Source organism: Nerophis lumbriciformis, linkage group LG03 (assembly GCF_033978685.3).
Source record: "Nerophis lumbriciformis linkage group LG03, RoL_Nlum_v2.1, whole genome shotgun sequence".
NCBI classification, from domain to species: Eukaryota; Metazoa; Chordata; class Actinopteri; order Syngnathiformes; family Syngnathidae; genus Nerophis; species Nerophis lumbriciformis.
The window spans coordinates 39913239-39939920 of NC_084550.2; the positions used below are offsets into that span (position 1 = coordinate 39913239).

A 26682-nucleotide genomic window follows, 5' to 3' on the forward strand; every position below is an offset into this window, starting at 1 on the left:
AGTGAGGGAAGAGTGGATCGTGAGATCGACAGGCGGATCAGTGCGGCGTCTTCAGTAATGCGGACGCTGTATCGATCCTTTGTGGTGAAGAAGGAGCTGAGCCGGAAGGCAAAGCTCTCAATTTACCGGTCGATCTACGTTCCCATCCTCACCTATGGTCATGAGCTTTGGGTTATGACCGAAAGGACAAGATCACGGGTACAAGCGGCCGAAATGAGTTTCCTCCGCCGGGTGTCGGGGCTCTCCCTTAGAGATAGGGTGAGAAGCTCTGCCATCCGGGGGGAGCTTAAAGTAAAGCCACTGCTCCTCCACATCGAGAGGAGCCAGATGAGGTGGTTCGGGCATCTGGTCAGGATGCCACCCGAACGCCTCCCTCGGGAGGTGTTTAGGGCACGTCCAACCGGTAGGAGGCCACGGGGAAGACCCAGGACACGTTGGAAAGACTATGTCTCCCGGCTGGCCTGGGAACGCCTCGGGATCCCCCGGGAGGAGCTGGACGAAGTGGCTGGGGAGAGGAAAGTCTGGGCTTCCCTACTTAGGCTGCTGCCTCCACGACCCGACCTCGGATAAGCGGAAGAAGATGGATGGATGGATGGAAAACACAACATTAAAATCCAAGCATTTTCAAGGTTTTTAAGCACCCGTACGAACCCTGTACTGTGTAAAGTAGATAAGGAACAATATTGTCTTTGCTCGACAGGAGAATACTACGTTTACCTTGATTCAAGTGGAGAATTGAATCCTGAATCATTCAATTCACAATAATAGTCATAATAATCATACGTCAACAAAATAAAAAGGTAGGTATTCCAAAGAGGTTCATTAGGTCTTCAAAAAATGATGCAATTTGTTATTCTTATAGCCAGAAAACTGTTGCCCTATTTAGAGGCTGTCATGGCGTGAGTAGGGCAACAGTTGTGGCCCAAACCGTCAGGTAGGGAAGTAAACGCACACGGGGCTCTGGCTAGAAGGACAACAAATAGGTCATTCGCATAGGGAGGTAAAGACCCAGCCTTTAGGTAACGCTAAAGGAAATGGGGCGGTGTAAATGTGGAGCTTGAGAACTTCCTGGAAGATGATTAAAAACCTAAACGTGTTGAATTAAACATGCACTGCTTGTGGCTTCGATGACTCATATCAGTACGCAGGGCTGTACTTGGTGTTTTTCACCATGGGGAGAAAAAAAAATGTGAAGAGGCTACAAAGAAGTACAAGAGGTCCCCGTAAGTAATACTTATGTTTACATACCCTGGCAGAATGTGTGGTTTCTTGCCCATTTTAGAGAACATATGAATATGAATAACTTTCCTTTGACTCATGGCTAGCAGTGTTAGGACTAACGCGTTACTACTGTAACGCCGTTAGTTTCAGCGGTAACTAGTAGTCTAACGCGTTATTTTTTATATTCAGTAACTCAGTTACCATTTTTACATGATGTGTTACTGCGTTATTTTTATGTACAAACCCCGTTTCCATATGAGTTGGGAAATTGTGTTCGATCCCTCAGGCTGTACTGCATCAACAATTTGCATGAGCAAACTGTTGAACAGTTTAAGAAAAATCTTTCTCAACCAGCTATTGCAAGGAATTTAGGGATTTCACCATCTACGGTCTGTAATATCATCAAAGGGTTCAGAGAATCTGGAGAAATCACTGCACGTAAGCAGCTAAACCCGTGACGTTCAATCCCTCAGGCTGTACTGCATCAACAAGCGACATTGGTGTGTAAAAGATATCACCACATGGGCTCAGGAACACTTCAGAAACCCACTGTCAGTAACTACAGTTGGTCGCTACATCTGTAAGTGCAAGTTAAAACTCTCCTAAGCAAGGCGAAAACCGTTTATCAACAACACCCAGAAACGCCGTCGGCTTCGCTGGGCCTGAGCTCATCAAAGATGGACTGATGCAAAGTGGAAAAGTGTTCTGTGGTCTGACGAGTCCACCTTTCAAATTGTTTTTGGAAACTGTGGACGTCGTGTCCTCCGGACCAAAGAGGAAAAGAACCATCCGGATTGTTATAGGCGCAAAGTTGAAAAGCCAGCATCTGTGATGGTATGGGGGTGTATTAGTGCCCAAGACATGGGTAATTTACACATCTGTGAAGGCACCATTAATGCTGAAAGGTACATACAGGTTTTGGAGCAACATATGTTGCCATCCAAGCAACGTTACCATGGACGCCCCTGCTTATTTCAGCAAGACAATGCCAAGTCACGTGTTACATCAACGGGGCTTCATAGTAAAAGAGTGCGGGTACTAGACTGGCCTGCCTGTAGTCCAGACCTGTCTCCCATTGAAAATGTGTGGCGCATTATGAAGCCTAAAATAGCACAACGGAGACCCCGGACTGCTGAACAACTTAAGCTGTACATCAAGCAAGAATGGGAAAGAATTCCACCTGAGAAGCTTCAAAAATGTGTCTCCTCAGTTCCCAAACGTTTACTGAGTGTTGTTAAAAGGAAAGGCCATGTAACACAGTGGTGAACATGCCCTTTTCCAACTACTTTGGCACATGTTACAGCCATGAAATTCTAAGTTAATTATTATTTGCAAAAAAAAAAAAAGTTTATGAGTTTGAACATCAAATATCTTGTCTTTGTAGCATATTCAATTGAATATGGGTTGAAAAGGATTTGCAAATCATTGTATTCCGTTTATATTTACATCCAACACAATTTCCCAACTCATATGGAAACGGGGTTTGTACTTTGTTGCAGACGTTTTGAGGCTGGTCTTGTTGCCGTTTTGTCGTATTGTAAGCAGGCTGCTTTTCGCCATTAGGTAGTATACCAGTGACTCGACTATGCGACCCGTTGTTCCAGCACCTTCTTATTGTGCTTCTTTAAACCTTACTTTCTTTCACAGCGTTTTCTGTGACGAATACGTTGGATGCGGGCTTGTCTTTTTTTGAAATTATTAAATCAACATTAAAAACGCAAGATACACTTACAGTTAGTGCACCAACCCAAAAACCCTCCGTCCCCTCATTCTCACAAGAGGGTTGTTTCCTTCTGTTATTAATATTCTGGTTCCTACAATACATATCAATACAGTCTGCAAGGGATAGTCCGTGAAGCTCACAGGATTGTGTGTGCTGCTGGTCCACTAATAGTACTAACTAGAGATGTCCGATAATGGCTTTTTTGCCGATATCCGATATTCTCCAACTCTTAATTACCGATACCGATATACTATACAGTCGGGGAATTAACACATTATTATGCCTAATTTTGTTGTGATGCCCCGCTGGATGCATTAAACAATGTAACAAGGTTTTCCAAAATGAATCAACTCAAATTATGGAAAAAAATGCCAACATGGCACTGCCATATTTATTATTGAAATCACAAAGTGCATTATTTTTTTTAACATGCCTCAAAACAGCAGCTTGGAATTCGGGACATGCTCTCCCTGAGAGAGCATGAGGTGGTTGAGGTGTGTGTGTGTGTGTGTGTGTGTGTGTGTGTGTGTGTGTGTGGGGGGGGGGGTTGTTTCGGGGGGTGTATATTGTAGCGTCCCGGAAGAGTTAGTGCTGCAAGGGGTTCTGGGTATTTGTTCTGTTGTGTTTATGTTGTGTTACGGTGCGGATGTTCTCCCGAAATGTGTTTGTCATTCTTGTTTGGTGTGGGTTCACAGTGTGGCGCATACTTGTAACAGTGTTAAAGTTGTTTATTCAGCCACCCTCAGTGTGACCTTTATGGCTGTTGACCAAGTATGATTTGCATTCACTTGTGTGTGTGAAAAGCCGTATATATAATGTGGCTGGGCCGGCACGCAAAGGCAGTGCCTTTAAGGTTTGTTGGCGCTCTGTACTTCTCCCTACGTCCGTGTACACAGCGGCTTTTTAAAAAGTCATACATTTTTACTTTTTGAAACCGATACCGATAATTTTGAAACTGATACCGATAATTTCCGATATTCCATTTTAAAGCATTTATGGACATCTCTAGTACTAACCTTTAACAGCTAATTTTACTCATTTTCAATATTACAAGTTTCTATGTATTTTTTTGAATTTTTATTTTAGTTTCTTTTTTGTTCAAGAAAATGTTTATTTTATTTTATTTTTAAATAAAGGACTATCTTCACTAGACCAGGTTGTCAATGAAATTAGATTGTTTAAAAAGGGTTCTTAAAACCAGGTCCAGTCCAGCTAATGTCCAGGTCGGGCTCAGAAACACACACCTTCATTTATGTACACTCAAATTAGGGAACACAACAACAGATTGCATATAATCTATAAACAAAATTACATTTTCAAAATAAGCATTTGAGAACTTCCCATCTATTTGTATGTTTTTTGGCATCATTATCGGTTTCAACCATGTAACTTTTTTAAGTTAAAACATGCTGAATAAATGTTTTTAAAGAAAGTAATAATAAGTGAATATCTATTTTTGGCCTTAAAAATAAACCTTTTACCGAGTACTATAATTAGACTGACTAAATCATGAACTCTCCTAAAAAAACAGAAACCACATCAAGCTTTATAAACAAACCAATGCTTAAACAAATTTTTTCAACTTCCACCCAAAAGGAAGACACAATATGACAATACCAAAACAAATGCAGGGTGGAATCAGACTCCTGACAACAAAAACGGCAATCATCTGACTCGGTCATATTCCATAGTTTTAACATTTTTCCTGTGGGTAAGAAATTTATAAGTGATTTTAATTTGAAAATAACGATTTTGCACATTGATAGTAGTTTTGTAGATTAATTTGAATATTGTATCCCACGGCAACGGGCAGTCACAAAAAGTCCTCCCATTTTCCATATGTATTATTATATTGGGCAGCCTTCAGAGATTTCTTTATTAAATAAAAACTATACATTTTTCTATATTTTAGTTCCTTTTTGCCAACTAGAATTTCTTATTGGAGGTTTACAAACTAATAATTTAGTAGTTCCATAATTAATTATTTGTTGCCATGTTTTCCCAATTACTCCGGTTGGTTGATTAAAGGAAAAGCTTGAACACGCACCGCCATACATAGTTCTAAATTCATCAGAGTCCATAATCTTACCATTCTCATTGATAATGTCATTGACAAACATGATTCCATTCATATTATCTGCTGCAAAATGCCATCTCTTTTTTTCTGGCACATAAAATTGAAAACACCACCATGAGTGGATTGTTTCCTTTATGTTTCCCAGCAGACTCTCTACATAAGGAAAATGGGAGGGCATCACTTGCAAAAACATGGGCTTGTCTTTGCATCCCAAACTATTTTCCTGGCAGTTGTAGTTAAACTTATTGGTTGACTCAGAATCCAGCAAAACTACCCGATGTTTTGCACACACATTGCTTCCAAGCAAACAGATCGCAGGTATAAAAGGATACTTTGGTACTAAATAATTTAGTAGCCATTTAAAGCTGTGTGTCAAGTTGTGTGTACTTCAGGGCCAATTGGTTAGTTGTTGTTGAAACAATAATTTCAAGTAAAGGGGCCTTATTATGCAAAACCAACCTTTCTAACCTATTGACACCTGTTATTGTGTATTTGGGATCTGCACAAGTCCCAACAATTTTAAATCAAACTATGGGGGCAAGGCGGGAATATTGATAAAACAGCCTTCATACCTCCAGAAAATGATGCATTTGAAATTTGCCCCATTAGTGCCGTTTTTTCCCAATTGTGACATCAGCGGATATGGTAGAAATTTACTTGAAGTGTTTTGCGCGTGTCCGCCATTGTAGTCAATAGGTTCTTTTTCTCTATCCTCTTGTTGTGGGGCAGACCGGCTCGTACATGCACATGCATCCTCCACTGTTGTCATTTCTAATACAAAGTCAAATTTAATCTGTGCAATTTGTTATTCTTATGAAGTACCAATGATTCTCACACACACAAAGTGTGGCAAAATTATTCTCTGCATTTGACCCATCACCATTGATCACCCCCTGGGAGGTGCTCAGGAATCATTTTTGGTGATTTAACCCCCAATTCCAACCATTGATGCTGAGTGCGAAGCAGGGAGGTAATGGGTCCCATTTTTATAGTCTTTGGTATGACTCAGCCGGGGTTTGAACTCACAACCTACCCATCTCAGGGCGGACACTCTAACCCAGGGGTCCCCAAACTTTTTGACTCGGGGGCCGCATTGGGTTTAAACAATTTGGCCGGGGGCAGGGCTGTATATATATAGATATATATATCTATATATATATCTATATATAGATATATATATATATATATATATATATATATGTATATATATATATATATATATATATGTATATATATATATTTCTATATATATATATATATATATATATATATATAAATATATATATATACATATATATATATATATATATATATATATATATATAAATATATATATATACATATATATATATATATATATATATATATATATATATATATATATACATATATATATATATATATATATATATATATAGATATATATATATATACATATATATATATATATATATATATATATATATATATATATATATATATATATATATATATATATATATATAGCGCACTTTCCGCGCGCGCGATGATGTCACGTTATCGATGAGAAAATGCATTACACACAGGTCTGGCTATAAGAATAACAAATTGCATAATTTTTTGAAGACCTAAAGAACCTCTTTGGATTATTCCAATTTAATCTGTTAGTATCAAAGCGCTAAAGACTACAACAAAGATGGCACGGGGAAGACATAGTCGAAGTGAAGGCATGTAAATAAACAGCGCATCCTGAAGAGACGGTCAGAAAGTGGCTTGAAGATGGTCTGTAAAACATCATCTTGGCCAGTGTTTTTCAACCTTTTTTGAGCCAAGGCATATTTTTTGCGTTGAAAAAATGCGGAGGCACACCACCAGCAGAAATCATTAAAAAAAAACAAACTCAGTGGACAATAAAAAGTCGTCGTCGCAATTGTTGGATATGACTTTAAACCATAACCAAGCATGCATCACTATAGCTCTTGTCTCAAAGTAGGTGTACTGTCACCACCTGTCACATCACACCCTGACTTATTTGGAGTTTTTTGGTTGTGCTCCTGTGTGTAGTGTTTTAGTTCTTTTCTTGCGCTCCTATTTTGGTGGCTTTTCCTGTTTTTTGGTATTTTCCTGTAGCAGTTTCATGTCTTCCTTTGAGCACTATTCCACGCACCTGCTTTGTTTTAGCAATCAAGAATATTTTAGTTGTTTTTATCCTTTGTGTGGACATTGTGGATTGTCATGTCACGTTCGGATATACATTGTGGACGCCGTCTTTGCTCCGCAGTAAGTCTTTGCTGTCGTCCAGCATTCTGTTTTTGTTTACTGCCAGTTCAGTTTTAGTTTCGTTCGGCATAGCCTTCCCTAAGCTCCAATGACTTTTCTTAGGGGCACTCACCTTTTGTTTATTTTTGGTTTAAGCATTAGACATCTTTTTACCTGCACGCTGCCTCCCGCTGTTTCCCACTTCTACACAGCAATTAGCTACCTGCTGCCACCTACTGATATGGAAGAGTATAACACGGTTACTCTGCCGAGCTCTAGTCGGCACCGACCCTCAACAACACGTAATTTGCAGACTATAATTACTGGTTTGCAAAAAATATTTTTAACCTAAATAGGTGAAATTAGATAATCTCTTATGGCACACCAGACTGTATCTCACAGTCTGGTGTGCCAAAACACTGATATAGGCAACATTTTGAGCAAAGAGCCATTAATACATGTTGCGTAGACCACAAGGAAGTCTTTTAAACGTAGACAAAAAAATCTTATTACGTTACTCCGTTAAGTGGATAAGGTGTAATCCAAAGGTGATTTGTGCCTCGTGCATTTCACTTATTGACATTCATGTGTACAAATAAATAAATACAACGAATAATCTTAATTTAAATATTAAGATGGTTCTTCTCTTAACACACCTTGTTGCTAACACACCTACTTGCTAAAAAGTCAGCAAGTGAACCTGAACCGAGCTTTAGTGACATGTTTTTTGCAGTTAGTATTTGGGTGCGCCTTTACTATCCTTTGGAATAAAATACATACAATGTGTGACCCTTACCCAGCCTGAGGCCTCCAGGAGTCAGGGCGCTCTTGTCCCCGGGGCAGGTGTTCTTGTTGGCGGTGATTGAGACTAGCTCCAGTACCCTTTCTGCTCGGGCGCCGTCAATGCCCTTGGGCCGCAGATCCACCAGAACCAGGTGATTATCGGTGCCCCCTGAAACGTTTATTTCAAATGTTTTAAAGTGAAGGAAACATTGCAGCCTTTTCTTTGCTCAAACTACGGAGACATTACGTGACCCCTTTTTAGACCAGTTGACATGCCACTTTTCTGCTCTGTCCCCCCTCCCTTTTCCTGTCTGGAGAGCATACCATGTGACCACAGTTCATTTCTGGAGAGGTACCAGTCTGGAGGTGTGAGCTGAGCCAAATTGCGACACTCGTTGGAACAGTCTTCTATGCACAGCTATTGACATCTCTTCGTAGCTGACCGACTGAATGACTATCTGGTGATTTCCCGACAGACTAGACTCCCACTTTATCTATTAAAGGCCTACTGAAATGCGATTTTCTTATTTAAACGGGGATAGCAGGTCCATTCTATGTGTCATACTTGATCATTTCGCGATATTGCCATATTTTTGCTGAAAGGATTTAGTAGAGAACATCGACGATAAAGTTCGCAACTTTTGGTCGCTGATAAAAAAGTCTTGCCTGTACCGGAAGTAGCAGACGAGTAGCGTGACGTCACAGGTTGTGGAGCTCCTCACATTTGCACATTGTTTACAATCATGGCCACCAGCAGCGAGAGCGATTCAGACCGAGAAAGCGACGATTTCCCCATTAAAATTGAGAGGAGATGAAAGATTCGTGGATGACGAAAGTGAGAGTGAAGGACTAGAGGGCAGTGGGAGCGATTCAGATAGGGAAGATGCTGTGAGAGGGGGGTGGGACCTGATATTCAGCTGGGAATGACTAAAACAGTAAATAAACACAAGACATATACAGGTAAAAGCCAGTAAATTAGAATATTTTGAAAAACTTGATTTATTTCAGTAATTGCATTCAAAAGGTGTAACTTGTACATCATATTTATTCATTGCACACAGACTGATGCATTCAAATGTTTATTTCATTTAATTTTGATGATTTGAAGTGGCAACAAATGAAAATCCAAAATTCCGTGTGTCACAAAATTAGAATATTGTGTAAGGGTTAAATTTTGAAGACACCTGGTGCCACAAACTAATCAGCTGATTAACTCAAAACACCTGCAAAGGGCTTTAAATGGTCTCTCAGTCCAGTTCTGAAGCCTACACAAACATGGGGAAGACTTCAGATTTGACAGCTGTCCAAAAGGCAACCATCGACACAAAGGAGGGAAAGACACAAAATGTTATTGCTGAAGAGGCTGGCTGTTCTCAGAGCTCTGTGTCCAAACACATTAATGGAGAGGCAAAGGGAAGGAAAAACTGTGGTCAGAAAAAGTGTACAAGCGATAGGGATCACCGCGCCCTGGTCAAGATTGTGAAAAAAAACCCATTCAAAAATGTGGGGGAGATTCAGAAGGAGTGGACAGCTGCTGGAGTCAGTGCTTCAAGATCCACCACCAAGAGACGCTTGAAAGACATGGGTTTCAACTGCCGCATACCTCGTGTCAAGCCACTGTTGACCAAGAAACAGCGCGCAAAGCGTCTCACCTGGGATAAGGAAAAAAAGAGCTGGACTGCTGCTGAGTGGTCCAAAGTCATGTTTTCTGACGAAAGCAAATTTTGCATTTCCTTTGGAAATCGAGGTCCCAGAGTCTGGAGGAAGACAGGAGAGGCACAGGATCCACGTTGCCTGAAGTCTAGTGTAAAGTTTCCACCATCAGTGATGGTTTGGGGTGCCATGTCATCTGCTGGTGTCGGTCCACTCTGTTTCCTGAGATCCAGGGTCAACGCAGCCGTCTACCAGCAAGTTTTAGAGCACTTCATGCTTCCTGCTGCTGACCTGCTCTATGGAGATGGAGATTTCAAGTTCCAACAGGACTTGGCGCCTGCACACAGCGCAAAATCTACCCGTGCCTGGTTTACGGACCATGGTATTTCTGTTCTAAATTGGCCCGCCAACTCCCCTGACCTTAGCCCCATAGAAAATCTGTGGGGTATTGTGAAAAGGAAGATGCAGAATGCCAGACCCAAAAACGCAGAAGAGTTGAAGGCCACTATCAGAGCAACCTGGGCTCTCATAACACCTGAGCAGTGCCAGAAACTCATCGACTCCATGCCACGCCGCATTAACGCAGTAATTGAGGCAAAAGGTGCTCCAACGAAGTATTGAGTATTGTACATGCTCATATTTTTCATTTTCATACTTTTCAGTTGGCCAACATTTCTAAAAATCCCTTTTTTGTATTAGCCTTAAGTAATATTCTAATTTTGTGACACACAGAATTTTGGATTTTCATTTGTTGCCACTTCAAATCATCAAAATTAAATGAAATAAACATTTGAATGCATCAGTCTGTGTGCAATGAATAAATATAATGTACAAGTTACACCTTTTGAATGCAATTACTGAAATAAATTAAGTTTTTCAAAATATTCTAATTTACTGGCTTTTACCTGTATATACTCTATTAGCCACAACACAACCAGGCTTATATTTAATATGCCACAAATTAATCCCGCATAACAAACACCTCCCCCCTCCCGTCCATATAACCCGCCAATACAACTCAAACACCTGCACTACACACTCAATCCCACAGCCCAAAGTACTGTTCACTTCCCCAAAGTTCATACAGCACATATAATTGCCCAAAGTCCCCAAAGTTACGTACGTGACATGCACGTACGGGCAAGCAATCAAATGTTTGGAAGCCGCAGCTGCATGCGTACTCACTGTACCGCGTCTGCGCATCCAACTCAAAGTCCTCCTGGTAAGAGTCTCTGTAGTCCCAGTTCTCCACAGGCCAATGGTAAAGCTTGACTGTCATCTTCCGGGAATGTAAACAATGAAACACCGGCTGTGTTATCCGGCACAACAGTCAGGGGGTGCATTCTACGACGGGGGTGCATTATCCGGCACAACACCTGCCGCAATACACCGCTTTCCACCTACAGCTTTCTTCTTTGCTGTCTCCATTGTTCATTGAACAAATTGCAAAAGATTCACCAACACAGATGTCCAGAATACTGTGGAATTTTGCGATGAAAACAGACGACTTAATAGCTGGCCACCATGCTGTCCCAAAATGTCCTCTACAATCCGTGACGTCACGCGCAGACGTCAACATACCGAGACGTTTTCAGCAGGATATTTTGCGCGAAATTTAAAATTGCACTTTAGTAAGCGAATGCAATGTTAAGATTTCATCATTGATGTATAAACTATCAGACTGCGTGGTCGGTAGGAGTGGGTTTCAGTAGGCCTTTGAATTAACAACTAACTAATTCAAAAATACGAATTTTCAATTCAATAACTGCACCCCCTTGACATCCATTGCAGCCGGTCACCCTGGAAGGAGGGTCCCTACATCTGCAATCCCTTTCTTCTTTTACCCCATCTGGGCATTTTGGAGTTTTTCCTTAGATCAGGGGATGTCGTTGTGAGTTTGTATCGCACCTTTGAGGTATTTGTGATTAAGAGCTATACACATAAAATATGACTGATTGATATCATTCTGTGGAATCGATTGCCCAAACAAGGCACCATTTTTATTACTGATTATGACAGCCTAATACAAATAGAATAAAAACACTGTGGTGCCAAAGAAAGTTGCTAGTGGTAAAGAAGGTGAAAAAAACTATTGAATTAAAATAAGAACTTGTAACAAAGTACAAATGCCCTCCCCTTATTCCTCTTCGCCTTCTTTTGCCAAAAAAAAAAAGTTTTCAATAAAGTGATGTTAAATGTTAATTTATCGATTTTCTTACTCATTTAGAATAATTTAAGATTATTTTATGCACATAAACGAAAATTATTTTGTGTAAATGTGTTAGTATTATTTGAATTTGGAAAGGGTTAATTGGATTTAAAAAAAAACATTTTTATGGGAAAAATGGCTGTGTGGCTGTCAAACAATTATTTTTTTCGTTCCGAACCTTTTGACACGGATTACTAATGGAGACACACAATAAATAAAAAGCTACTACTTTTAGTCGTGATGATGATGATGACGGATTAGATTTTATATCGCGCTTTTCTATTGTTAGATACTCAAAGCGCTCACAGAGAAGTGGGAACCCATCATTCATTCACACCTGGTGGTGGTAAGCTACATTTGTAGCCACAGCTGCCCTGGGGTAGACTGACGGAAGCGAGGCTGCCAATTTGCGCCTACGGCCCCTCCGACCACCACCTATCATTCATTCATCATTCATTCACCAGTGTGGGCGGCACCGGGGGCAAGGGTGAAGTGTCCTGCCCAAGGACACAACGGCAGCGATTTGGATGTCAAGAGGCGGGGAGCGAACCTGCAACCCTCAGCTTTCTGGCACGGCCGCTCTACCCACTACGCCGGTGTTGTTCAACCTTTTTTGAGCCAAGGCACATTTTTTGCGTTGAATAAATCCGAAGGCATACCACCAGCAGACGTCATTAAAAAACAAAACTCAGTTGACGGTAAAAAGTCGTTGTCGCAATTGTTGGATATGACTTTAAACCATAACCAAGCATGCATCACTATAGCTCTTGTCTCAAAGTAGGTGTACTTTCACCACCTGTCACATCACGCCCTAACTTATTTGGAGTTTATTGCTGTTTTCCTGTGTGTATTGTTTTAGTTTTTGTCTTGCGCTCCTATTTTAATGGCTTTTTCTCTTTTTTTGGTATTTTCCTGTAGCAGTTTCATGTTTTACCTTTCAGGTATATTTCCCGCATCTACTTTGTTTTAGCAATCAAGAAGATTTTAGTTGTTTTTATCCTTCATTGTGGGGACATTGTTGATTGTCATGTCATGTTCCGATGTACTTTGTGGACGCCATCTTTGCGCCACAGTAAGTCTTTGCTGTCGTCCAGCATTCTGTTTTTATTTACTTTGCAGCCAGTTCAGTTTTAGTTTTGTTCTGCATAGCCATCCCTAAGCTTCAATACCTTTTCTTAGGGGCACTAACCTTTTGTTTATTTTTGGTTTAAGCATTAGATACCTTTTTACCTGCACGCTGCCTCCCGCTGTTCCCGACATCTACAAAGCAATTAGCTCCCGGCTACCACCTACTGATATGGAAGAGTATTACACGGTTACTCTGCCGAGCTCTAGACAGCACCGACACTCAACAACAACACATCATTTGCAGACTATAATTACTGGTTTGCAAAAAATATTTTTAACCCAAATAGGTGAAATTAGATAATCTCCCACGGCACACCAGACTGTATCTCACGGCACGCTAGTGTGCCGCGGCATAGTGGTTGAAAAACACTGCACTACGCCATATCGTGCTGTCAATTTATGAAGTAAATGTTAAATAGGTACCTGATACTATGGTATAGCCTTTGCTGAGGAGAGCAGAAGCCATGGCTTTAGAGTTCTTTAGAACTTGGGCAATATAGTCCTTAAACATAGGAGACTGAGCCTGCAAACAACATATGCATCATTAAATGCCAACAGTTGACTAGCATTGATCGAATGTTTGCTTTGCGGACCTGTCTGAGTGCCACAGCTACACCAGCAATAGCGTGGTTGTGAGGTCCACCCTGCAAGGAGGGGAACACAGAGAAGTTGATCTTGTCCTCCAGGTCGTACAAGATTTCCTTCCCCTTCTTGTCCACACTGCGGATGCCCTTACGGTAGAAGATGAGACCAGCTCTGGACAAAGAAGAAGAAGAGTGTACATTGTGCTGGTCTTTTGAGAGTAGACACATCCCCTACGGTTACCTGGCTCCTCTGAGGGATTTGTGTGTGGTAGACGTGACCAGGTCAGCCTCTTGGAATGGAGAAGGTATGGCTTTGGCTGCCACCAGTCCACTGATGTGAGCCATGTCAGCCAGCATGTAGGCCTTGATATCGGTGCACAGCTGAGGAAGACAACACCATTGACCATGAATCACTCGTGTTTTATATTTTCGTATCGCCCATTTTACATTCATTGTGTTAAAGGCCTACTGAAATGCGATTTTCTTATTTAAACAGGGATAGCAGGTCCAGTCTATGTGTCATACTTGATCATTTCACGATATTGCCATATTTTTGCTGAAAGGATTTAGTAGAGAACATCGACGATAAAGTTTGCAACTTTTGGTCGCTGATAAAAAAGCCTTGCCTGTACCGGAAGTAGCAGACGATATGCGCGTGACGTCACAGGTTGTGGAGCTCCTCACATCTGCACATTGTTTACAATCATGGCCACCAGCAGCGAGAGCGATTCGGACCGAGAAAGCGACAATTTCCCCATTAATTTGAGCGAGGATGAAAAATTTGTGGATGAGGAAAGTGAGAGTGAAGGACTAGAGGGCAGTGGGAGCGATTCAGATAGGGAAGATGCTGTGAGAGGCGGGTGGGACCTGATATTCAGCTGGGAATGACTAAAACAGTAAATAAACACAAGACATATATATACTCTATTAGCCACAACACAACCAGGCTTATATTTAATATGCCACAAATTAATCCCGCATAACAAACACCTCCCCTCTCCCGTCCATATAACCCGCCAATACAACTCAAACACCTGCACAACACACTCAATCCCACAGCCCAAAGTACCGTTCACCTCCCCAAAGTTTATACAGCACATATATTTCCCCAAATTCCCCAAAGTTACGTACGTGACATGCACATAGCGGCACGCACGTACGGGCAAGCGATCAAATGTTTGGAAGCCGCAGCTGCATGCGTACTCACGGTACCGTGTCTGCGCATCCAACTCAAAGTCCTCTTGGTAAGAGTCTCTGTTGTCCCAGTTCTCCACAGGCCAATGGTAAAGCTTGACTGTCATCTTTCGGGAATGTAAACAATGAAACACCGGCTGTGTTTGTGTTGCTGCATCCGGCCGCAATACACCGCTTCCCACCTACAGCTTTCTTCTTTGCTGTCTCCATTGTTCATTGAACAAATTGCAAAAGATTCACCAACACAGATGTCCAGAATACTGTGGAATTTTGCGATGAAAACAGACGACTTAATAGATGGCCACCATGCTGTCCCAAAATGTCCTCTACAATCCGTGACGTCACGCGCAGGCGTCATCATACCGAGACGTTTTCAGCAGGATATTTCGCGCAAAATTTAAAATTGCACTTTAGTAAGCTAACCCGGCCGTATTGGCATGTGTTGCAATGTTAAGATTTCATCATTGATACATAAACTGTCAGACTGCGTGGTCGGTAGTAGTGGGTTTCAGTAGGCCTTTAAGAATCAATGTAAACGATTATTAGATACATTTTATTTTTCTTTATATTTCTTATGGAATGGGAGAATCTCTCTGAAAGTTCTGAATGGATGTATCTCCAGAAATAGGCGCCGCTCCGACAATTCCGAGCAACCACGTGGGATTGACGGTAACTTTCAATCTTTACAATAATTTTTGAAAAATCCATCTTGTTGTTGTTAACTTTGTGGCAAGTTCGGTCCGTTTTGCATGATAAAAAAGGTCACATATCATATACCGTATTTTTCGGACTATAAGTCGCAGTTTTTTTCATAGTTTGGCCGGGGGTGCGACTTATACTCAGGAGCGACTTATGTGTGAAATTATTAACACATTTCCGTACAATATCAAATAATATTATTTAGCTCATTCACGTAAGAGACTAGACGTATAAGATTTCATGGGATTTAGCAATTAGGAGTGACAGATTGTTTGGTAAACGTATAGCATGTTCTATATGTTATAGTTATTTGAATGACTCTTACCATAATATGTTACGTTAACATACCAGGCACGTTCTCAGTTGGTTATTTATGCCTCATATAACGTACACTTATTCAGCCTGTTGTTCACTATTCTTTATTTATTTTAAATTGCCTTTCAAATGTGTATTCTTGGTGTTGGGTTTTATCAAATACATTTCCCCAAAAAATGCGACTTATACTCCAGTGCGACTTATAAAGATTTTTTTCCTTCTTTATTATGCATTTTCGGCAGGTGCGACTTATACTCCGGTGCGACTTATACTCCGAAAAATACGGTAGTCTATAATTAACAAAGCCTAACCAAGATTTCATTGTGCCCAATAATGAACCAATGACACAGTCATCTTGACATTGCCATTGGCATTCGCACGAGTGAATGAATTATACTTAGTCAACAGCCATACATGTCACACTCAGGGTGGCAGTATGAACAATGCCAACACTGTCATAAATATGTGCCATATAGTGAAACCACACTAAACAACACTGTTATAAACATGTGCCATATAGTGAAACCACACTAAACAACACTGTCATAAATATGTGCCATATAGTGAAACCACACTAAACAACACTGTCATAAATATGTGCCATATAGTGAAACCACACTAAACAACACTGTCATAAACATGTGCCATAATGAAACTACACTAAACAACAAGGACAAACACATTTTGGAAGAATATTTGCACCGCAACACAACATAAACAATACAGAACAAATTCCCAGAATTCCCTGCAGCACCAACTTTTCCGGGACGCTACAATATAAACAAACACCATTGGTGGATCTACACCTAATATCCACTGTAATGATACCACGTACACTAGCGTATCTCGTCGATACTACTATGATTACATCGACATTTTTTAACATCACAAAATCTCATTTAGTTTTTTTTTACATTTATATTATGTTTATAAACTCAAGACACATGAGGACTTTGAATAAGACCAATGAATGATCCTGTAACTACTTGGTATCGGATTGATACCCAAATTAGTGGTATCATCCAAAACTAATGTAAAGTATCAAACAAGAGAAGAATAAGTGATTATTACATTTTAACAGAAGTGTAGATAGAACATGTTAAAACAGAAAATAAGCAGATATAACAGTAAATGAACACGTAGATTAATAATTCATTTTTTACCACTTGTCCTTAATAATTTTGACAAAATAATAGAATGATAAATGACACAATATGTTACTGCATACGTCAGCAGACTAATTAGGAGCCTTTGTTTGTTTACTTACTACTAAATGACAAGTTGTCTTGTATGTTCACTATTTTATTTAAGGACAAAATTACAATAAACATATGTTTAATGTACCGTAAGATTTTTTTGTTAAAATAAAGCCAATAATGAAATTTTTTGTGGTCCCCTTTATTTAGAAAAGTACCGAAATACTTTTGGTACCGGTACCAAAATATTGGTATCGGGACAACACTAACACACAAATACCGAGCACCCACTGGCAGAAATGTAGATCGGCGCCTATGTCTCCAGTTCTTATGCTGTATATCTTTAGACTGCAAACCTAAAGAAAGTGGTGTAACGGTGCCTCAGCTGGTTCCAGTCAGTCATGCGGCCAAGTATATATTGACATATTATAAGTCTGTATTTTTATCCCCTACAAAAAGGGTCTCATTTATTTGCCGTCCAACTTTATACATACAATATCATTGATGTTGCAAGCTACACTTCCTGCTACCCTGACACAATACCATCTGAAAGGGGAAGTGCACATTTTGGGGGATTTTCCTAGCATTCACAATCCAAATGTACAAACCCTGTTTCCATATGAGTTGGGAAATTGTGTTAGATGTAAATATAAACGGAATACAATGATTTGCTAATCATTTTCAACCCATATTCAGTTGAATGTGCTACAAAGACAACATATGTGATGTTCAAACTGATAAACATTTTTTTTTTTGCAAATAATCATTAACTTTAGAATTTGATGCCAGCAACACGTGACAAAGAAGTTGGGAAAGGTGGCAATAAATACTGATAAAGTTGAGGAATGCTCATCAAACACTTATTTGGAACATCCCACAGGTGTGCAGACTAATTGGGAACATGTGGGTGCCATGATTGGGTATAAAAACCGCTTCCCAAAAAATGCTCAGTCTTTCACAAGAAAGGATGGGGCGAGGTACACCACTTTGTCCACAACTGCGTGAGCAAATAGTCAAACAGTTTAAGAACAACGTTTCTCAAAGTGCAATTGCAAGAAATTTAGGGATTTCTACATTTGCGGTCCATAATATCATCAAAAGGTTCAGAGAATCTGGAGAAATCACTCCACGTAAGCGGCATGGCCAGAAACCAACATTGAATGACCGTGACCTTCTATCTCTCAGACGGCACTGTATCAAAAACCAACATCAATCTCTAAAGGATATCACCACATGGGCTCAAGAAAACTTCAGAAAACCACCGTCACTAAATACAGTTCGTCGCTACATCTGTAAGTGCAAGTTAAAGCTCTACTTTGCAAAGCGAAAGCCATTTATCAACAACATCCAGAAACGCCGCCGGCTTCTCTGGGCCCGAGATCATCGAAGATGGACTGATGCAAAGTGGAAAAGTGTTCTGTGGTCTGACGAGTCCACATTTCAAATTGTTTTGGAAATATTCGACATCGTGTCATCCGGATCAAAGGAGAAGCGAACCATCCAGACTGTAATCGACGCAAAGTTCAAAAGCCAGCATCTGTGATGGTATGGGGGTGCATTAGTGCCCAAGACATGGGTAACTTACACATCTGTGAAGGCACCATTAATGCTGAAAGGTACATACAGGTTTTGGAACAACATATGCTGCCATCTAAGCGCCGTCTTTTTCATGGACGCCCCTGCTTATTTCAGTAAGACAATGCCAAGCCACATTCAGCACGTGTTACAACAGCGTGGCTTCGTAAAAAAAAGAGTGCGGGTACTTTCCTGGCCCACCTGCAGTCCAGACCTGTCTCCCATCGAAAATGTGTGGCACATTATGAAGCGTAAAATACGACAGCGGAGACCCCGGACCGTTGAACGACTGAAGCTCTACAATAGCTTCAACAATTAGTTTCCTCAGTTCCCAATCGTTTGAGTGTTGTTAAAAGAAAAGGTGATGTAACACAGTGGTGAACATGCCCTTTCCCAACTACTTTGGCACGTGTTGCAGCCATGAAATTCTAAGTTAATTGTTGAAAAGGATTTGCAAATCATTGTATTCCGTTTATATTTACATCTAACACAATTTCCCAACTCGTATAGAAACGGGGTTTGTAAGACAAGAACATTTATGATAAAAAAAAAAAGAAGAAGCATTCTAAGGCCCCGTTTACAATAAGCCGGATACGGTTATCCAGAGTAAATCCTACCTAACCTTATCCGTGTCCACACACAGCAATGCTACCGTTTAAGACCCCCTCGCCCCTCCGTCCGCCGGCGCTACGCGACCTTATGCGCGCACGTCATAGTCACCTCCAGTGTTGCTTTGTGTGCAAGTTCTTAAATGTAACTTATCTGAACAATATCCAGTGTTGTGGTATTTCAATTAACTGGAATCCAGTGTGCTGTGGGGCCCTATTGTAGTGAATCACACCTGTGCCATCATAAATTAATACAATCTTTAATAAACACTTGAAAGTACACAATGTGACAAAGAACATTTTACAACAATCAATCTCGGGATCTAAATATCTGGTCAGGACACACCTCACTCTTTTGCCTTCACTTTCATTGTCCATTCCTTTTTGGTGACTTTATATACTCTGGACCTAGACGTTGAGTCCGCAACATACATGGCGGACAATAACTAATACAGTCTGCTTTGCCAGTCCAAATGCATTCGCCGTTTTCCGTAGTCTTCCCTCAACGGCCAGATAATACAAAGCACACGCTACCTTTTTTTAATCACATCCACGGTAGCCCGCATTCTCGTTGTCTCTCCTTCGACAAATGGACAAAGTTTTTCGGTAAGTAGAATCACAGCTGACCTGGACATTGGAAAGTTCTCTTGCCGTCTGAGAAGTGTTGTATCTCAAATAGCTGCAATCGCTTTCTCTTTAGGTATTCATGTGTGATTTCCACAAGCGTCTGTGCAGACGGAAGGAGAAACACGGGCATGTCTGGATGACTCACCTCCATATTTCCAGTGGTTAGCTCAGAGTTACGAAACCGCTTTATTATGAAGCTGGCTATGGCGCGTTTTTTCTGACGTCACTTCCTGTGTGGGGCGTGGTCTTTCTGGCGTCACTTCCTCTCCGAACTCAGTTTGTAAACAATCAATGAGTCCATACAAAGCTAAGAGCCGGAGATTCAAGAAATACACGGCGTACTTACCCGTGTAAAAATTTGTCCGAAGAGGGGGACCTTAAACGATAGTTTAGTGTGGCTGAAACGGGGCTTAGGCTAAATAATTATTCGTTTAAGGGGTTATCCGGCTTAGTGTAGACATAGCCTAAGTCTGCAAAAGATGGCACGTATGAGGAGCTAAAGGTAGTACTCCATTGCGCCCGTAAAGCCCTCCAATATAACATCAAAAAACCGCCAACAATACTCCATTTACATCTCGTGACCTGAATATTAACCAACTATTAGTGATATTTTTATTATAAGTGCTAACATGAGGGAACTATTTTTTAGAGCGAATAGACCAAATTCCTTTAGCTTCATTGTTAGCTGACAGAAAAGAAAAACATGTTTTGTCTCACGGAGGGATTGTGAATGATAAACAACATTCTAAAAAGAAAGTGCAGTTCCCCTTTAAGTAAGCATGGTAAGGAAAACGTGAAAATGCCATTGAGGGGAAAAAAAACAAAAAACTATTGCTTATCAGCAGACTATTCGCACTTTATTTGCTGCTTCCACTAATACAGTGGAAGCAGTAGAAGTCCCATCTTAAAACTAATTTGTATACTCTAGCCTTTAAATAGACCCCCCTTTTAGACCAGTTGATCTGCCGTTTCTTTTCTGCTCTGCCCCCCACATCTGCGGTCCCCTCCAAGGTTTGTCATTGTTATCCCATTGGGTTGAGTTTTTTCTTGCCCTGATGTGGGATCTGATGTCGTGGCTTGCCCAGCCCTTTGAGACACTTATGATTTAAGGCTATATAAGTAAACATTGATTGATTGATTGAATACTACTGATCAGACTAGCACTATTGCCTCAACACAGTAGCTCAGTTACTTTCCATGATTGTAACTGAGCTACTGTGTTGAACAATTTCCCTTATGGATCATTAAAGTTTGTCTAAGTCTAAATCTAAGTTTAACATCGCTTGTATGCACTTCTGTCTCTTCTACTGTGCCTGATGCAAAATAAGTACCTCTATACTCCTCCGTGACATGTTCAAAGTTCTTCCGGAAGGTTAGGGTTAGTAAGTCGGACCCGTTTTCAATGAGGGTTGGACTCCGCCAGGGCTGCCCTTTGTCATAACTTTTATGGACAGAATTTCTAGGCGCAGTCAGGGCATTGAGGGGATCTGGTTTGGTGGCTGCAGGATTAGGTCTCTGCTTTTTGCAGATGATGTGGTCCTGATGGCTTCATCCCACCGGGATCTTCAGCGACTGGGATGAGAATCAGCACCTTCAAGTCCGAGTACATGGTTTATCGCCCGGAAAAGGGTTGAATGCAATCTTCGGATTGGGTAAGAGATCTTTCCCCAAGTGGAGGAGTTCAAGTACCTCAGAGTCTTGTTCACAAGTGAGGGAAGAGTGGATGGTGAGATCGGTGCGGCGTCTTTAGTAATGCGGACGCTGTATTGATCCGTTGTGGTGAAGAAGGAGCTGAGCCGGAAGGCAAAGCTCTCAATTTCCCAGTCGATCTACATTCCCATCCTCACCTATGGTCATGAGCTTTGGGTTATGACCGAAAGGACAAGATCACGGGTACAAACGGCCGGAATGAGTTTCCTCCGTCGGGTGGCGGGGCTCTCCCTTAGAGATAGGGTGAGAAGCTCTGTCATCTGGGAGAAGATCAAAGTAAAGCTGCTGCTCCATCTCAAGAGGAACCAGATGAGGTGATTCGGGCATCTGGTCAGGATGCCACGCGGACGCCTCCCAGGGGAGGTGTTTAGGGCACGTCCGACCGGAAAGAGGCCACGGGGAAGACCCAGGACACGTTGGGAAGACTATGTCTCCCGGCTGGCCTGGGAACGCCTCGAGCTGGACGAAGTACGGGCTTCTCTGCTTAGGCTGCTGTTCCCGTGACCCAACCTCGGATACGAGGAAGAAAATGGATGGATGGATGGACTTCAATTGATCATGTATTTTGGTACGACGAATACCATTTGTTTTCATTTCAATTTTAGTAATTTATTTTGGTTCTATTTATGTTGCCACTGTAATGCTACTGTATTCTGTTTGAATGTTTTATGTCATCCCATTGTGACAATTCCTTTGCAATAATCTGCATAGATTTGGAGTTGCCTTTGTTTAATTTCAGAAACACTTGGGACATAAATGACTACCGGTACATATTTTCATTTTGTCCACTAGCGACGCTGAGATCATTATTCATGTGTTTGTTACATCTTGTCTTGATTACTGTAACATATTATTTTCGGGTCTCCCTACGTCTAGCATTAAAAGATTACAGTTGGTACAAAATGCGGCTGCTAGATATTTGACAAGAACAAGAAAGTTTGATCATATTACGCCTATACTGGCTCACCTGCACTGGCTTCCTGTGCACTTAAGATGCGACTTTAAGGTTTTACTACTTAGGTATAAAATACTAAACGGTCTAGCTCCATCCCATCTTGCTGATTGTATTGTAGCAATTGTCCCGGCAAGAAATCTGCGTTCAAAGAACTCCGGCTTATTAGTGATTCCCAGAGCCCAAAAAAAGTCTGCGGGCTATAGAGCGTTTTCTATTCGGGCTCCAGTACTATGGAATGCCCTCCTGGTAACAGTTAGAGATGCTACCTCAGTAGAAGCATTTAAGTCCCATCTTAAAACTCATTTGTATACTCAAGCCTTTAAAAAGACCCCCTTTTTAGACCAGTTGATCTGCCGTCTCTGTTCTGCTCTGCCCCCCTCTCTTTCGTGGAGAGGGGGGGCACAGATTTGAGGGGCTAGCTGTTCAAAGTAGGGACCCGAGGTGGACCACTCATCTGTGCATCAGTTAGGGGCGTCTCTGCGCTGCTAACTTGTCTCCACTCAAGATGATCTCCTGCTGGCTCCACTATGGACTGGATCCACTATGGACTGGACTCTCACTATTATGTTAGATCCACTATGGACTGGACTCTCACTATTATGTTAGATCCACTATGGACTGGACTCTCACACTATTATGTTAAATCCACTATGGGCTAGACTTTTACTATTATGATAGATCCACTATGGACTGGACTCTCACACAATTATGTTAGATCCACTATGGACTGGACTCTCACACTATTATGTTAGATCCACTATGGAGTGGACTCCCACACTATTATGCTAGATCCACTATGGACTGGACTCTCACACTATTATGTTAGATCCACTATGGACTGGACTCTCGCAATATTATACTAGATCCACTATGGACTGGACTCTTACTATTATGTTAGATCCACTATGGACTGGACTCTCACACTAGTATGTTAGATCCACTATGGACTGGACTCTCGCAATATTATGCTAGATCCACTATGGACTGGACTCTTACTATTATGTTAGATCCACTATGGACTGGACTCTCACACTATTATGTTAGATCCACTATGGACTGGACTCTCACAATATTATGCTAGATCCACTATGGACTGGACTCTCACACTATTACGTTAGATCCACTATGGACTGGACTCTTACTATTATGTTAGATCCATTATGGACTGGACTCTCACATTATTATGTTAGATCCACTATGGACTGGACTCACACTATTAACTAGATCCACTATGGACTGGACTCTCACACTATTATGTTAGATCCACTATGGACTGGACTCTCACTATTATGTTAGATCCACTATGGACTGGACTCACATTATTATGTTAGATCCACTATGGACTGGACTCTCACTATTATGTTAGATCCACTATGGACTGGACTCTCACTATTATGTTAGATCCACTATGGACTGGACTCTCACTATTATGTTAGATCCACTATGAACTGGACTCTCACAATATTATGCTAGATCCACTATGGACTGGACTCTCACACTATTATGCTAGATCCACTATAGACTCGACTCTCACACTATTATGTTAGATCCACTATGGACTGGACTCTCACACTATTATGTTAGATCCACTATGAAGTGGACTCTCACACTATTATGCTAGATCCACTATGGACTGGACTCTCACAATATTATGCTAGATCCACTCGACGCCCCACATCTGCAGTCCCCTCCAAGGTTTCTCATTGTAGCCCATTGGGTTGAGTTTTTCTTTGCCCTGATGTGGGATCTGAGCCGAGGATGTCGTTGATTGATTGATTGCTTGATACATTGATTGATAGATTTTAATTATCAAGTAAGTTACTATATAGCCAATAAAGATTTTAACACTAAAATTTAAGAAAAAAGGAAGTATGAAGAATTTTTTTTTTTTTTTTAAATAATGGTAAACCATTAAAATTCCTAGGGACCACTGAAATCTCCACCTGTGGGACTCACTTCATTGAACATCTATCAACATCACTACAATTATGTTCTGTACTCGTAGTCTTTGGTCTCATGACAAACCGATCAATGTTAAACGAACCGCACCAAAAGCATGCACAAAGTATCTTTATTTTCGGTCTGTGTTGATACAACATTACACTGCAAGAACTGAAATCTAAGTAAGATTAAAGGGGAAAATTATCACCAGACCTATGTAAGCGTCAATATATACCTTGATGTTGCAGAAAAAAAGACCTTATATTTTTTTAACCGATTTCTGAACTCTAAATGAGTGAATTTGGGCGAATTAAACGCCTTTCTAATATTCGCTCTGTTATTTTCCGTTTTTTCGACTGTTTTCCGTACCTTGGAGACATCATGCCTCGTCGGTGTGTTGTCGGAGGGTGTAACAACACGAACAGGGACGGATTCAAGTTGCACCAGTGGCCCAAAGATGCGAAAGTGGCAAGAAATTGGACGTTTGTTCCGCACACTTTACCGACGAAAGCTATGCTACGACAGAAATGGCAAGAATATGTGGATATCCTGCGACACTCAAAGCAGATGCATTTCCAACGATAAAGTCAAAGAAATCTGCTGCCAGACCCCATTGAATCTGCCGGAGTGTGTGAGCAATTCAGGGACAAAGGCCCTCGGTAGCACGGCAAGCAATGGCGGCAGTTTGTTCCCGCAGACGAGCGAGCTAAACCCCCTATTAGAGATGCGCGGTTTGCGGACACAACCGCGGAGTCCGCGGATTATCCGCGGATCGGGCGGTTGAAATAAAAAAAAATTAGATTTTATCCGCGGGTCGGGTCGGGCGGTTGAAATAAAAAAAAATTAGATTTTAAATAGATTCAGGCGGGTGGCAGTTAAACCAATTCGGAAATATATATACATAGTTAAATGTTGTTACCCACCTACGAAAAACGAGCAGGCACCTGCAGCATATGCCACAACAGCAGAAGAAGAAAAAAAAGAGATGGACACTTTTATGGAGCGGAGAAGGGACGCCTCGCCGGGGTCCGGGACCGAGGCCCCTTCCCCCGAGAGGGCCCCACCGGGAGCCGTAGCTGAGGTGATCCGCGAGAAGGGCCCGACGCACGTCCAGGGTCACACCCACCGCGCCCACCGCACCGACACCCCGCCTCCGCCGCGGCCGGCGTCACGCGCAGCAGGTAAGCAGCTTACCTGCCCGCCACCCCCGTGGCCGGGGGCTCGTAACAGGGGTCACTCCGCGCGCTCCGCCCGCGCAGCTTACCTGCCCGCCACCCCCGTTGCCGGGGGCGCGTAACAGGGGTCACTCCGCGCGCAGTGCGCTCACGAAAGGGGTGGGGCTCACCCTGGTTGATATAGACAGCAGGACGGTGGCCATGGAAGTCGGAACCCGCTAAGGAGTGTGTAACAACCCACCTGCCGAATCAACTAGCCCTGAAAATGGATGGCGCTGGAGCGTCGGGCCCATACCCGGCCGTCGCCGGCAGCGAGAGCCGCGAGGGCTAGGCCGCGACGAGTAGGATGGCCGCCGCGGTGCGCGCTGAAGCCTCGGGCGCGAGGGACATCGCACCTCCACGCGCTTGGAGGTGCGCTCAGCGCGGCTCCCATATGATTGCGCACTGGTGTGCGTCTGGGCCGTGACAGCGTGGCACGCATTGAATGTCTGTGCTGCATTGGATCAGTCTCCTTTCTTTAACAGGCAAAAGCTTTATAACCTCACTAATGCCTTGCATCGTCTATATTAGATATATAACAACGGGCGGGTGCGGGTGGGTGCGGTGTTGATTAAATGTTAGATCGGGTGGATGGCGGATGGTTGACGACTTTCTGATGCGGTTGCGGATGAAATAATTGCCTATCCGCGCATCTCTACCCCCTATCGACCCTAGCCTGCTGACATCAACTCCAAAACTGGACGGATCAGCTTTCAGGAAAAGAGCGCGGATGAGGGTATGTCTACAGAATATATTAATTGATGAAAATTGGGCTGTCTGCACTCTCAAAGTGCATGTTGTTGCCAAATGTATTTCATATGCTGTAAACCTAGTTCATAGTTGTTAGTTTCCTTTAATGCCAAACAAACACATACCAATCGTTGGTTAGAAGGCGATCGCCAAATTCGTCCTCGCTTTCTCCCGTGTCGCTGGCTGTCGTGTCGTTTTCGTCGGTTTTGCTTGCATACGGTTCAAACCGATACTGCTCAATAGCTTCAGTTTCTTCTTCAATTTCGTTTTCGCTACCTGCCT

The 26682-nt window shown here is 41.9% G+C and overlaps 1 protein-coding gene across 1 annotated transcript in view; it reads right to left on the reverse strand.

The window, feature by feature from the left end:
- shmt2 (serine hydroxymethyltransferase 2 (mitochondrial)) overlaps positions 1–26682 on the reverse strand; it is a 115652-nt gene that overhangs the window by 7909 nt on the left and 81061 nt on the right. Inside the window, exons 7-10 of the mRNA XM_061937731.1 lie at positions 13858–13997; positions 13626–13788; positions 13456–13555; positions 8056–8211 (exon numbers count right to left, since the gene is read on the reverse strand). Of these exons, the coding sequence (XP_061793715.1) occupies positions 8056–8211; positions 13456–13555; positions 13626–13788; positions 13858–13997 (559 nt within the window). The remainder of the gene's footprint in view (positions 1–8055; positions 8212–13455; positions 13556–13625; positions 13789–13857; positions 13998–26682) is intronic.